This window comes from Myxocyprinus asiaticus, chromosome 25, assembly GCF_019703515.2.
Source record: "Myxocyprinus asiaticus isolate MX2 ecotype Aquarium Trade chromosome 25, UBuf_Myxa_2, whole genome shotgun sequence".
NCBI classification, from domain to species: Eukaryota; Metazoa; Chordata; class Actinopteri; order Cypriniformes; family Catostomidae; genus Myxocyprinus; species Myxocyprinus asiaticus.
This window is the reverse complement of record NC_059368.1, coordinates 18850880-18866017: the sequence shown is the minus strand read 5'-3', so window position 1 is coordinate 18866017 and position 15138 is coordinate 18850880. Positions and strand designations below refer to the sequence as shown.

Genomic DNA, 15138 nt, shown 5'->3' with positions numbered 1-15138 from the left:
GATGATATAAAACTTAGGGCCTGCATAACATAGCTGTCAGCTAATTTCACAAAATTAGCATTAACAAGTCACAAAAGGTGATATGTTGAAAGCAGTTATGTTGATACATAATTTTGAAACCAGGTTAAAACCAGTCAAATGCAGTCAATTTTCATTGCAGTGTGCTGTATCTGGAAATAATATACTGTACCAATTACATCAGACCTAGCATAAGGCCTTCAAAAGCTAACCTTTACAGTATTAGCCACTAGGGCACCATATTATAGAAGAAAACTACTTAGCAAGAAAGCCTGAAGAACTACAGCTGGAACCTCTCAAATGGAACGGGGAAGTAGACATTTGCACTGATTCACGCTGATTTTTCATAGGAGTAGCATCAAGTCAAAACCTTGTTCTCTATTCAAGTGGTACCACAATGTGATAAAACTGAAACCTAGAGACTTTGATGTTCATGATCACAATTCTCATTTTGGTCACATGCTTGTACCTCAGTCAAAGAAACATAATTTATTAGGGAATTTTTTTTGTAGGGCAGTGCTGGGTCTTAGGGTTTATTTGCAAAAGTTTTTTAAACCTACACAAACCACTTCCTGAAGTATAAGAATGCTGTTTCTGTATTATTTGCGCATCTAGCTCATGTCAAGTGATACCTCTAATAGTTCAACCATGCACATGAAAAGAACATGAAAAGACAAGATTAAACAATGTATTGTATCTGATTCTGCTTTTTGGTTATTCTAAAAGGGTGTAAATCTAACCAACAGCTTTGAGACTGTTAGCTCATTATGAGCAATAATTAGATACCAACACCTCAAACAACTTTCAAGTTATAATTGTTTTAAAAGTCATGCTTCAGTGAAAATTAACACTAGCGAACATGAGACCATCTGGAAGTGATAGTAAATTAGAGTAAGAAGTGAGGAACATGGGAAATTCCTCCAGCTCACATTGTGCTTAGTACTAAAAACAGAGCGACTTCAGCTGTGAGCCTACAGGGAATTGCTTCTCGTTCTCACGCACTGAAATAAGGTTTCTGGAGCTTGACTCAGCCCACCCCAAGATCAGACTCTGAACACAGCAAGGTTTTTTGTTGTGTGCCATTTCCTCTTGTTTGCTTCTGTTCGACTCACACGTGAATGAAGCTATGCAATAAACAAGGCATTTAAAAAGAATCTTTTTAAATTACATAATTGCATGAAACAAGATAAGATCAGGTCCACCCTTGTGTCTCCAAGCATTGTGCATGCTGGAATGTTAGACAATCACTATATAAAAAGTCGTTGTCTATTATGGTGAATATTTCAGGCAGTATGAAGATCCACCACATTAGTCTTTGGCAGGCCATGTCTTGATATTAACATTGATGACCTGCCAAAGCAAGCTAAAATTGGGGGGTCTGGGTAGCTCAGTGAGCAAAGACGCTGACTACCACCCCTGGAGTCATGAGTTTGAATCCAGGGTGTGCTGAGTGACTCCAGCCAGGTCTCCTAAGCAACCAAATTGGCCCGGTTGCCAGGGAGGGTAGAGTCACATGGGGTAACCTCCTCATGGTTGCTATAATGTGGTTCTCGCTCTCAGTGGGGCACGGTGAGTTGTGCGTGGATGCCGCGGAGAATAGCGTGAAGCCACAATGCACGCTATATCTCCACGGTAACGTGCTCAACAAGCCACGTGATAAGATGCGCAGATTGACGTTCTTTGACCGTCTGAAGGACAACATATAAAATGTATATGTTGTCATTAGCTTTGGTAAAGCACCTAGATATTCTCTTATCTTGATCTATGCCATCATCACTCAGTATGTTTACATGCACTTTAAAAATTTGATTTCAGTCAAATAAAGCAATAAGTTGACTTTTTTAAAATGTCATGTAAACACTTGACAACCATGCTGTGTATGCTCCAAAAGACAGGTACTTTTTTCAGAAATGCAGGATTGCAGGTTTGTCCAAACACGAAAGACACAGGCAATTCTATCTGGTGCCAGTAGTGGCACAGAAATGACACACTTCACCTTGAAGCACACTGAGAAGATGGACAGATAAGATTTATGCTTGGGTGGAAGAATGGTAAAAACTGCCAAAAATATGAGCAAAATCATCAACAGACTTTCATCTAATGACCTTGAAAAATCATCCCTTCTGTCCGCTGCTCCATATGTGGGAGGGATGAACATGCAGCTTTCAGCTGACGTACTAGATTCATGCCAAACACGTGTGTGCGCAGACATACATCCATGCTTAGACATGGTTTTGTCCCAGGCTCAACTTTGTGGTGCAAGTGAATCAATATGAGAATGTGGCCACATGGGATCAGTGGTTTAACCCAATCCCACCATCTCTCAATCCCTCAAGCTACAGTACAACATGTATTCTTAAAGCGCAATGCTCTCAGTGACTCACATGTTACATAAGTGCAAAAACACTCATCCGTTTGTTGAGCCATGTTCACGTGTTGTTAGGGGAAATAGTGCAAATGCAGTGTAGTTTCAGGAAAGCAGTTAGAACATTGAATTAATTTCAATTTTTCAAAACACACACAGACACAAATGCCCAAACAAAGGTAATGCATATATGCCTCAGTCTTTGAAACAATACATCGACTGCCTGTCAACTTGGATATCTGTCTCTGTTCTCAAGCCAAATCCGCCATTATTTGACACTAGATGAGATTCTCAGTGACAGGGGCAACAGATGTACACACACCCTCTGTAGAAAGAGAGAGAGAGAGCGAGAGAGAGAGAGAGAGAGAGAGAGAGAAAGAGACCTCCCAGATGCTCAACTGAAAACAAAGAAATGATGCTCATTGTGCTGAGTGACTCCAGTCAGGCTTCCTAAGCAACCAATTGGCCCGGTTGCTAGGGTGGATAGAGTCACATTAGGTTAACCTCCTCGTCCTCTCGGTGGGGCTCGTGATGAGTTGTGCGTGGATGCTGCGGAGAATAGCGTGAAGCCTCCACCTGCGGTAGGTCTCTGCGGTAACGCACCCAACAAGTCAAGTGATAAGATGCGTGGATTGACAGTTTCAGACGCGGAGGCAACTAAGATTCGTCCTCCGCCACCAAGATTAAGGTGAGATACTATGCCACCACGAGGACTTAGAGCGCATTGGGAATTGGGCATTCCAAATTGGGGAGAAAAAAAAAGAAAAGAAAAAATGAAAAAAAAAAGAAGAAAGAAATGATGCTCATTTCATTTCATCCAGTATCTTAAGTCCAATGGTTATTTTGGATATGAACAAAAGATATTGTGCCCTTTCCTCAGTACTTTGTCTTGTACTTCAAGAATCGTGTCTGCTAAAAGACAAAACTGACCCTGATCTGTAAACCAACTGTGACTCCGAATTGTGCAAACCAGAATTTAAAATAATATCGATACCTAACCCCACCATTCCTAACATGATAGACAAAAAAGTTACATAACAAATTTTGTGCTAAGGACGTAGCCTATTATTTTAAACAATAACTATAAGATTGTCATCACTAACAGCACCTTAACCGCACACCATGGTAGCAAATGACAATATCAATGCTTAAAAAGTGTCAAAATGGACTGCAATGGAAGGGTGAAGTGCTGGAAGAGTGGGGGGAGGTGTTTGTGAATAATCTTACCTGAAGCTTGGCCTGTGGGGAGCATACTGAGGAGCAGCAGTAGGGATGAGGCGGCCACCCTGTGAGCGAGCGAGGCTCTCGTCTCACACGCTATTCCATTGCACATCTTTCAGCCCTGCTCGTACAGCAAGAGTCCTCTCTGGCTGAACCTGACAACACAAAACACACACTGATTACTAAAAGGAGCTCAGCAGTTAACGTATAAAATGTAAAGCAGAAAGAGTACCCCAAGGTAATTTTATTAAATAGCCTCTGGAGTCGTAGCTGGGCGCCGCCGACAGACGCCACGTGGCGGCAGTGATGTGCGTACCTTCATTGAAAACAGTTGTTTTTTTCTAATTTTAGAACGTGCTATGTCGTCAGCCAGAGGCATCCAGTGTGCAACCCCCTTAAGACTACACTTTGTCCTTACCACTAACCCATGGAAGATCTGAGAACTGATAAACCAACTGATAAAAAAATAAAATAAAAACATTTGTCAGTTGGAATCAGATTACTTTGATCTTAGGAAAAAAGCAAGCACACAACCATTACACAAATGAGAGCAGGTGCAATGCTGCTGCTAAGTAAGCGCTTGCAATTTGTCAGCATTCCTTCAAAAGAAGATATAAAATGTGTGTGTGTGCTGGCCAAGCCAATGTTATACACAAATGAAGGTGCAGAAGGCAGATTTAGCTCAGCAGCACCCGGGCATGGGGTGCATAGGTCCCAGGAACAAACGGAATGTTGAGGGTACAGCTACGGCTCCCACGTGAGGCCAAACTGCCGCCGCCGCCATACCTTTCCCCTCCTCACTTTGGAGAAGCACCAAGGTGCCCACAAAACACAAGGAGTTTGACACACATCCTTCTGGCAGAGATGAGCTCGCCTGCAGACTCATGTACCAAACAGACTGCCGCAGAAGAACATTCTGCAACAACCTGTTCAGTGCCAACAGAATTCTGGAGGGGGAAAGCAGCAAATAAGCTTGCATTTCAGTAAAAGCATGATTATCACAAAACCAGTCAAGAAAATGTCCTGGTCATATTTAACCCCAATTCAATACAAAAAATATGAAATTATATTTTGCATTAAAAAAATTAAGCCTATATTTGAGACCCTTATGATTTGTTGTATTGTGACATTATTTTCAGGATACTTAAAGTGTCATGAAAGCCCCATAGTTCAGCGCCAGTCGTTCACACCTTAAGGCCCCGGCATATTCCCAGAGAAGCTCAGAGTCAAAAAGCTTGAAACAGCTGAGCAACAACATACTGCATGTAAAACCTGAACTAATGTGACATTAAAATGTTATCAATGACTTCATGCTTCATTCTATGAGTAGAATTCACACAAGTAAAACAAGCAGTTTTAACCACTTGATGATTAAAGTCATATATTGCCTATATGCAGCAGATAATGTGTAATTTGTCATGTTTACATTTAGCATTCATGGTGCTAATGCGCTAACAAACTATATGCGGCCATAATGTGTGCCGTCTACCCCTCTGTTCTTGTATTTTATGATGACACTGATACTACTGCAAAAACTGGTGTATAAAAGAGTGTTAATGGTCAGAAAACAGATAAAAGAATGATGATAAGAGAGGCATATCTCACTTTAAGCACAACAACTCACCCAATCTCACTCATGATAGAGAGAGCTGAATATCAAAATGTGAGAGGAAACACTTTGCTGCAGTGTTGTCACAATACCAAAATTTCCATAGTCTGTACCAATACGAGTAAAATTTCACGATTCTCGAAAACCAATTTCAATACCACAGAAAAAATAGGTAATATGCAATAGCCTTTTAAAATGTTACATTTCAATGTAAATAATACATTAAAACAATAGCATGTTTCCTTCTAGCTTTTCTCAAATAAGTAAACATGGTTTCAAATGGTTTAAGTAGGACCCTATGAAATCAATTTTATTTATTTTTTTAATTAAATTTTTCCCCAAATTCCAAATTTTCCCATTATTTTTCTGAATTCCAAGTTTTAAAGTTTAATTAAATTCCATCATTAAAATTGTCTAATCAAATAAATCTAAATTTAATCAAATGAAAAAAGAACAATTCCTTTTCAACAAAACAAATTTTTTTTTTTTTAATGAAGTGCTTTTGTAAAGATCCTCACAACATAATCTAAAATACAACATTGCTCTTATTTTTGTCAAATAAAATGCTGCACAAAAGCATTGCATTATAAATGAAAACATTGCCGAAAACTTCTATTGAGTAACAGGGTTGCTTCAGAGTTTTTAAAATCAAATGTAAGACTTTTTAAGACCTTTTTCAAGACCTGAACAAATAAAATTAATATCATATCCCCATACCAAAACAAATCAACACAATCTCAAAATAAATCATGTATCACAGACTCTTACTTAAACAGGCAGGGGCACACATTCAACATGGCCTTAACATTGCTTATTAGTAAAACAGGGTAAGGCTATATGCAAGTTTAAAATACCTAAAACATGTTTTCCACATAAATATCACACTAAAATCGGTTTATATACCATTATATAAATATTTAAAGGGATTTGATTCATAGCGTGGAACTTTTAACTTTATAGGCACTTTAACTTTGAAATACACCGGGGACTCTTCTTTTGAAATGCTTGCACTTCACTGCTTCCAGCTGCTCATTCAAACAAATGAGGGAATAAACAAACAAATAAACAAACAAAAATGATTCTAGAGCAAATAGTTTTCCTAAAAATTGATGTCCATATATGTGGACAGCGGGACTAAGTTGTGAAATTTTAAGTAATACCAAGCTAGAGAAAGTCCGATTGTTTTCATCAAATAGTTTATTATGTGTCCAGGAGTGTTGATTATTCATGTTTTGATGTTATGACATTATAGACATTACAGCTGATTTTCTATAAAGCTGAATAAACGATTCTTATTCAAAGAAATTGCCATCATTATCAAATCACTGCCAACCATGTTAAAATAAAATTTTGCATTATAAAATTCTGAATCTATGTACTGATTATCATTGTCCCATGTCTGCCAAACATGTTGAGTGGTCCAAACATCATCTGCTGCCTGAAACTGAACTTTTGGTCGGAATTTAGAAGTGAATGCACTTGGCTGCATAGAAAGCTATAGGATGCACCCTTACTCCCTATTTAGTGAATGACTTAACCTCCAGAGTGCTGTCTCTCTGAACTGGTCTCAGAAAAGTTCTAAATGCAGCTTATGTTCATCCTAACTCCAGAATAAGCCTCTGAAAGCAAAATTTTTCAGCTTTTGAATGAATACATTTATTCTCAATGTGAAAATGCACAGTAAATATATAGGAATGCATTTACTAATGTTAATGAATAGAACATTATTGTACAGTGATAACAAAATAAAATATAACAAAATTTATATAAAAATGAAGCCACAGATTACCCACAGATCTGTTACTGTGAAAAGTTATTCAAAATAACAAACACGTTTTTGGAAAGTCTGTCAGAAATCCGCTCCACAGCACTCATCCGAGTACTTAATGTTTATCAGCGCGCCAAAGCGCTAAATATGAGCAAAATATTTAAAGCGGCATATCAATCTAAACTAGTGATGCTACTCTTTACAACCAAACAGGTTTAGGTAAAAAAAAAAATTAAATAGACGCCATGGTGTTTGGTCACGTGACTCTGTGTGTCAGAAGTTTAAACGTCTCTTTAGAGTGTCTGGAACAGTATGCAATGTGTTTAAATGAATTTATATTATGCGTTGCGTATAGCGAATCCAAAATAGTGAGTCCTCACAAGAGGCCGGGGGGGTCTCGTGAGGTTAAAGTAAATGGGTCCATACACAAAACAGGAACCGCATTAATGTCCGCATGGCATTTTGAATTCTCCGCTGTAATAGGATCTCACCACGGTGTATGGTGAAAAAGCTCCTCTCATATCTGTTCCGCGAGTGCTGTTGAACTTGCAATGACCAGGAACCGCTGTCATGTCCGCGTGTAATTTTTAATTCTCTGCTGTAATGGGAGCACATGCATGAGGCAGCACAGTGATTGGATGGAAAAGTTCCTTCTCATGAATAATAATAACTCAAGAGTTTACGCATATACCTCATATTTTATGAAGTTGCTTAAAGTTTTGTTTTTAAACTGGAAGAACTAAATGGCTCAACAAAAAAATAAATAAAAAAAATAACCACCTTACCTTACCACCTGAGTGCTATAAAAGGTTTTCAATAATGTGCCATCAGAGGGGGCCTGGGTAGCTCAGTGGTAAAAGATGCTGGCTACCACCCCTGGAGTTCGCTAGTTCACTAGTTCAAAGTGAACCCCATCTCCTAAGCAACCAAATTGGCCCGGTTGCTAGGGAGGGTAGAGTCACATGGGGTAATCTCCTCGTGGTCGCTATAATGTGGTTCGTTCTTGGTGGGGCACGTGGTGAGTTGAGCGTGGATGCTGCGGTGGATGGTGTGAAGCCTCCACACGCACTATGTCTCCGTGGCAACGCGCTCAACAAGCCACGTGATAAGATGCGCGGGTTGGCGGTCTTACACGCGGAGGCAGCTGGGATTCGTCCTCCGCCACCCGGATTGAGGCGAATCACAATGCGACCACAAGGACTTAAAAAAGTGCATCGGGAATTGGGCATTCCAAATTGTGTGAAAAAGATTAAAAAAAAAAAAATAATAATGTGCCATCAGGCTGCTGGCTGTTTGACAGTCCAAAAGGCATATTTAGGCAGCATAAAATTAATCCACACGACTCCAGTCTGCTGTAGCAAATCAATAGGTTGGTGTAAGAAACATATCGATAATTAAAACGTTATATGTTATAGCGCTGTATCGCTGTTTGAAATGAACTAACTCTTGTGTGACGTTCGTTCCTTTGTTGTATACAAAGCACGTGCTTCAGACTTCTCGTGTGAATGCGCCGTTGTGCTTACGTCTCTGATTTGAAGTTAATAAAGTTTTAATAATTGATTTATTTTTTACACAAACCTATTGATTTGCTTCAGAAAACATTAATTGATCGACTGGAGTCATGTGGATTACTTTTATGCTGCCTAAATATGCCTTTTCGACCATCAAACAGCCAGCAGCCTGATGGCATCCATTTACATGCCAAACTGGACAAACTGGGCTGAAATCTGCTTATAAAAATCTTCACTTCGGTTCTGCTGAAGAAAGAAAGTCATACACATCTGGGATGGCTTAAAATTAAGTAAATCGTGAGAGGGTTTTCATTTTTGGGTGAACTAAACCTTTAAGAAAATTCTTCTTAACTACCATTTTCTTCTTAATTTCCAACTTAAGAAAAATATTTTGTTTTTCTGAAAGAAAATTTCTTAAGAAAGTGTATCTTTTTTCTTAAGATTGTTCTTAAGAAAAAAATTTAGAGGAATTCAAATTCTCAAAATGTTCTTAAAGAGCACCTATTACGGTTTTTCAAATATTACCTTTCATGTAGTGTGTTATATAGCTGTTTGTGAATGTAAAAAAGTCTGCAAAGTTTCAAAAATCAAAGTGCACGACAAATGGAGTTATTGACTCCCAATATTCTGAACGATTCTGAACATCTGAAACGAATCGTTAGTAATTCCTGACTTACTTCCTGTACTAACCTATGTAATTTGGTAACAAAAAAAACTGCCTCTGGTCTTCATTGGCTGCTTGCGAACAGCTTTGACCCGCCCTCAAACACTACACTAAGCGATAGACCAATCACAACAGACTGGGACCTCTGACCAATCAGAGCAGAGTAGGCTCTCTGAAAGGAGTTTAGAATGAATCCTTTAGAACGGATCATTGAACGAGTCGTTTTTGACACTGGGGGAAAAAAGGTAATAATGCAATTTAAATTATGAGCAAATTAAAGTGTTTTTTGACCTTGGATGCATGTAAATCTATTGTATGAGACCTTTAAAGCAAAACTAGGCACGTTTAAAAACCATAATAGGTGCTCTTTAAAAACTGTAGTAAATAACATCTGAAAGTTAGCATAACTTCACAGTTGTCTTAAACCCCAAAAGGTAAGATGTTTAATGAATTTACTGGGTTGTGACACTATCTATCATGTTGAGTCGGAAGTCACAATAGGCTTGTTTATGTAAAAAAAATTTTTTTCGTGTTTTATGGTATTTTTATTTTCAGGTTTCCAACCATGTAAATGTTATTACGAAATTCAAACAAATGTTTTTTGAAGCTTCTTAATGTGGTGGCCAATCATGCCAGTCAATTTAAACGGATGTGCTGCACAGCGCTCTCTCTCCACGAACTTTTGAGTCCATAGTAAAATAATAATTATATCAATGGGAATCTGACCTGTCCTTTTTACTTCAGTGCATAAAACTATGACAGTCAGTGTCCCTAAACTAACACATCTCTCGCACTTTACGTTTAAAAAATTATCGCGAAGTGCTTGCTACTTAAAAAAAGGGTAATAGATAGATACATTTATCGCTATGATTTACCAGTGTTTAAGTATTACTCAACCTCATGAGCAGGCTTGTATAATCAGACAATATCAAAGACTGTAATTTCATTCTTAAGAAGAAAAAAAAAGACATTCTTACGAAAATATTTGAAAACTTCTTAAGAATTATTCAAGAATTGCACTTAGGAACATGCTTACGAACTTCTTAAAATTTATCCTAAGAACTTTCTGATTTTTTTCTTATTTTCTTGACAAGTTTAGAAAAAAATCACACAAAAGTGACCTGCTAACAGATGGTCTGCTGGATCACCAAGTATGTGTGTAGAACTGCTCTGACGCACAAAAGATTTTGTTCCAATGAAGATGTGCCATAAGCTGTTCAAGAACAATATATGTACAAATTACCCCAAACAAATCGACAGCGTTGTTTGGGGCAGTTGGCAAGTGTAACTTATGGCTTCTATGAGAGTGTGAGAGACTAAAAAATAAATAAAAATACTTTGTAACATTAAGAAGCCATAATCTTATAACACTAGTCACATGTCTTTGAAGTGAAAGGAGGAAATACTACCATAATCAGGACAGATGCCAACAAAAAGTGGCACCGAGTTCCTGTCATCATTTTCCAGTCTATCATACCAGAGCTGCCTTTGGGTTCTAACATAAAAGGGATTGGGAAAAAAATACGTAAATGCACAGCCATCCAAGCTGTCAAGAGTCAAGAAAGAGAAGACAGAAATGCATAGCTGGTAACAGTGAGTTTCAGTCTGGCAAGGAGAGTCCTTTCTGCATGACAGTTAAGAAAGAGTCTTTTGTTGAGAATATTATGACAAGTTAAGACACAGTTCCTTTATCTACACCTCTGCACAGAGTGTGCTATGAGGAAGAGGTGGTCATCCATGGGGAACCAACAGGGAAGTTGCACTGAAAAAAAAAAATGATTTGTTGGCTCAACAACAACCATAACATATAAAAATAAATAGCTTCTACTCAGAAATACACATATTTATAAATGTTTAGCTTTACTTAATTTTCATTAATGTGTACAACACAAAATATCAATTTTAAGGTGAACTTAGAGAGTTACATTAAGTAAATGAATAGGCTAACTTTGAGTGCCTTAAATTATCTTTAGCTTACAAATCCATAAAATTAAGATTTTAAGTACTACTAACTCAAACAATTAAGTACAGAACTGAGGTCGTGGGGAATACCCATAAGCCCTTGAATAAGTAAGCAATAAGTTTGTTTGGTCAAAAGGAAATTATGTGAGCATTTAATTAGCTGTTATTTAGAATTCATAGAGATTTGAGCTATTTTTAGTATTACTGATGTTGTTTTACTGTAGATGTTTAGTGTTAAGTCACCATTAGGGTCATTAGTGTTTAGTAATTTTGACTTGCACATGTGAATATGTATAGATGAAGTGCAGCTTTATGTGCAATTCTTTGGGGAGTTAAGTTAAATGCCTGACCTCAGTATTTCTTTTAGAGCCAGGTAAATTAAGTAGAAATAGTGATATAAATGTTAATTTGAAACAACTTTTTATTAGTTGCTAAATCTTATTCGTGTGACATACATTTTTAAGAAAATAAATCTGAGTGAACTGATACATTTGTGTATATCTAACAAAGTTTTATCTAGTTGTGCTGACATAAAATGACCATAAGTTGAATTTACTTAAAAAAGCTGGTGCGGGGGCCTGGGTAGCTCAGAAAGTAGTGACGCTGACTACCACCCCTGGAGTCGCGAGTTCAAATCCAGGGTGTGCTGAGTGACTCCAGCCAGGTCTCCTAAGCAACCAAATTGGCCCAGTTGCTAGGGAGGGTAGAGTCACATGGGGTAACCTCCTCGTGGTTGTGATTAGTGGTTCTCGCTCTCAATGGGGTGCATGGTAAGTTGTGCATGGATCGCGGAGAGTAGCATGAGCATCCACATGCTGTGAGTCTCTGCGGTGTCATGCACAACGAGCCACGTGATAAGATGGGCGGATTGACTGTCTCTGAAACGGAGGCAACTGGGACTTGTCCTTCGCCACCCGGATTGAGGTGAGTAACGGCGCCACCACAAGGACCTACTAAGTAGTGGGAATTGGGCATTCCAAATCAGGGATAAAAAAAAAATGTGTGGTGCAAAAATGCTATATATATATATATATATATATATATATATATATATATATATATATATATATATATATATAAAGTAAATCCAACACCTCCTTTTTTTCCAGTGTGTCAAGTTCTCAAACCTCATTTGTCAGCTGTCCAATGACTTTGTCCATGTTAGATCACATAGAAATAACCAAATGGTCACTTTCCAGCATGAAGCTACAAATCTTCACAATTCAGCCAAGTATACCACACTTTTAACCAACTGCGCATAATAAAGTTTTACCAATAGTGTTGGGTTACAAGTCCTACAAAAACAAGGCATCACCAGTTGCATACTGGCTCAAAATTACAGATACCAACAAATCATATAGCCATTAGTCGTTGGCAGACAACACTAATCTTGTTTTCACGACGAGAAATGGCTGACGTTATTACTTCACTCCAACTAAGCACCATACTCAACTTTGAAGTAAACAAATTCGAAATGCCACCTTCATAAAAACGTTTTGATTAAAAAGGGAGCATATATTTATAGTAAGAGACAGAAAGTGGGCACTGAGAGACGGTAGTACGGTAGCTATTCAGTATAAGACAGAAATAAGCCCCAGTATCTCTCCTGGTTTAAAGTCACACGCGCCGACACGTGCAACTGTTCCGAGAGCAGAGTACAAAAGAGAACATGTCATCAAAATACTCTGAATGGAACAATCTTTAGCCAAAAAGTAAGAAACAGGAGAAAACATGTATAATTAGGTCTGATGGTTATGTTTCATCAAAGAATAACTTTGAGATTTGTTTTCAACTTTGCGAACACAAGTATTTTCAAGTCCTCCACTGCTATGTGAAGATTATTTTACAGTACAGCGCTTCGTGTGTGTGTGTGTGTGTGTGTGTGTGTGTGTGTGTAGGAGTACAAAAACAGGCCGTTATCGCAACACGTTACCCTTCGTTGATGGCGTGTGACACTGTGTTTCAGGTTTAATAAAAACCGAAAGTGTATATTTGAAATAGGCTACATATCGGAAGAAGCTTCCTTGACGTACACACATAATAAACCGGTTGACGCAAAAACAAAAGACGTCTGTTGCTGGCCGATGAAGATAACACTAACAAATTGACAACAAATATACAGCTAATCAGTGCATCAAGATAAAACGAAAGGGATCGTTTACTAACACAGATATGACAGATTATATATATATATATATATATATATATATATATATATCAAAGACATAACATTCTAGTGAAATTTCACCCTATTATGGGTCATCGGGAGCAAAAAACAGGCTTTGTCCGCATCGCCCGACTGGAGACTTTTTGTAATCGCGTTATGACACTTTAATTAACCACATTTTGCACATGAAACTCGGCATGTATCGCCTTAAACAGAGTGTGCTACACATGTATAACGAATAATCGCGATGATCATTAAAACAAAGACCCTTCGTATGATCGGAACAGTGCTTTTGATTGGATTAAGATTCGCTAGCGAGCTGTATATTTGTGATAGCTGCCCCTGCTAATGTCCACAACAACCAGTAACTAACATAACTACTCTTGTTTCTATATTAAAGTCTAAAGATTGAATCATTTGACTATCGATATCTGTTAGCTCTTACGTTAACTACTGCTTCAGATCCCTAAGACTCCGTGTGGCTAACCATGTTAAGTCGGCTAACTAACCTTCACAGCGCAGAAAAACAGATCTTACCTCTGAATAACCTCCTCTGTAAAATCAGTATCGGGTCACCATGGAGCTGCTTCGAATGGACGAAAATCCCAGGATTACTGTAAACGCAGTGTTGGTATCAAACCTACTCGGATATTTTGACGGCCCTTTTCGGATCTGATCATCCGTCAAATGGGAAGGTTTGAGAGCAGCCAGCGGGGCCAGATCGGAGTACCACCCAACACTTCCGGGCTCCACCAGTGGCCTCGCTCTCACACCGTCTCCATGACGACTGTGCCGAACTGTACGTGAGAGAGGCGGGGTTTACGAGATCTGCTAGTACGGTTGTAAAAATCAGCTGTAACTTTTATAATAATATTACAAGATACCATTGATTGTAATACAACTGCTTATTTTACTTGGGGAAAAAGGGCTAAAGCTAAGATAAAATTTGAACAATTTAGGAAATATATCCCTGCCTTTGTAAGGAGTTAGAAACAAAAAACAAGAAAGACTCATGTGGTACTTTTCTTTAATTTATTGTCAATTTTATTTTTACCCCTGGCGTAAATTGTATATGTTTTGTTGATTTTTTTTGTCCACATTTGTTGCAAGTTGTATACAACTGTATTAATCTTTTTAAAACATTAAAAAATTAACAGATTATACAAAAGACAAAAATAAATTGAAAGAATATAGTACTTGGTTATACAGATCAACATTTAAGTCCTTTTTTACTATCAATCTTCACTTTCACAGTCTTTTTCTTTAGTTTTGGCAATTTTGCATATCGCCACCTACTGGGCTGGGAGGAGAATTTATAGTAAAAAAAGGACTTAAATATTGATCTGTTTCTCACCCACACCTATCATATCACTTCTGAAGACATGGATCAAACCACTGGACTCATTGGGTTACTTTTGTGCTGCCTTTATGTGCTTTTTTGAGCTTCAAAATATTGGTTCTCATTAACTTGCATTCTGAGTACCTACAGAGCTAGAATATTCTTCTAAATATCTTTGTTTGTGTTCAGTAGAAGAAAGAAAGTCATACACATCTGGCATGGCATGAGTGTAAGTAAATGATGAGAGAATTTTTATTTGTGGGTGAACCATCCCTTTAACAGAAATGGTTCTCCTGAAGCATTTTTAAAATGTTAAAACACTTTATTAAAGGGGCCTGGGTAGCTCAGCGAGTATTGATGCTGACTACCACCCCTGGAGTCATGAGTTTGAATCCAGGGTGTGCTGAGTGACTCCAGCCAGGTCTCCTAAGCAACCAAATTGGCCCAGTTGTTAGGGAGGGTTGAGTCGCATGGGGTAACCTCCTCGTGGTCACGATTAGATGTTCTCACTCTC

At 38.1% G+C, this 15138-nt stretch overlaps 1 protein-coding gene across 1 annotated transcript in view; it reads right to left on the bottom strand.

Moving 5' to 3' along the window:
• Positions 1-14026, bottom strand: part of LOC127416203 (sushi domain-containing protein 6-like) — a 48932-nt gene extending 34906 nt beyond the window's left edge. The window contains exons 1-2 of the mRNA XM_051655410.1: positions 13823-14026; positions 3611-3759 (exon numbers count right to left, since the gene is read on the bottom strand). Of these exons, the coding sequence (XP_051511370.1) occupies positions 3611-3716 (106 nt within the window). The 5' untranslated portion in view covers positions 3717-3759; positions 13823-14026. The remainder of the gene's footprint in view (positions 1-3610; positions 3760-13822) is intronic.
• Positions 14027-15138: the final 1112 nt, after the last annotated feature.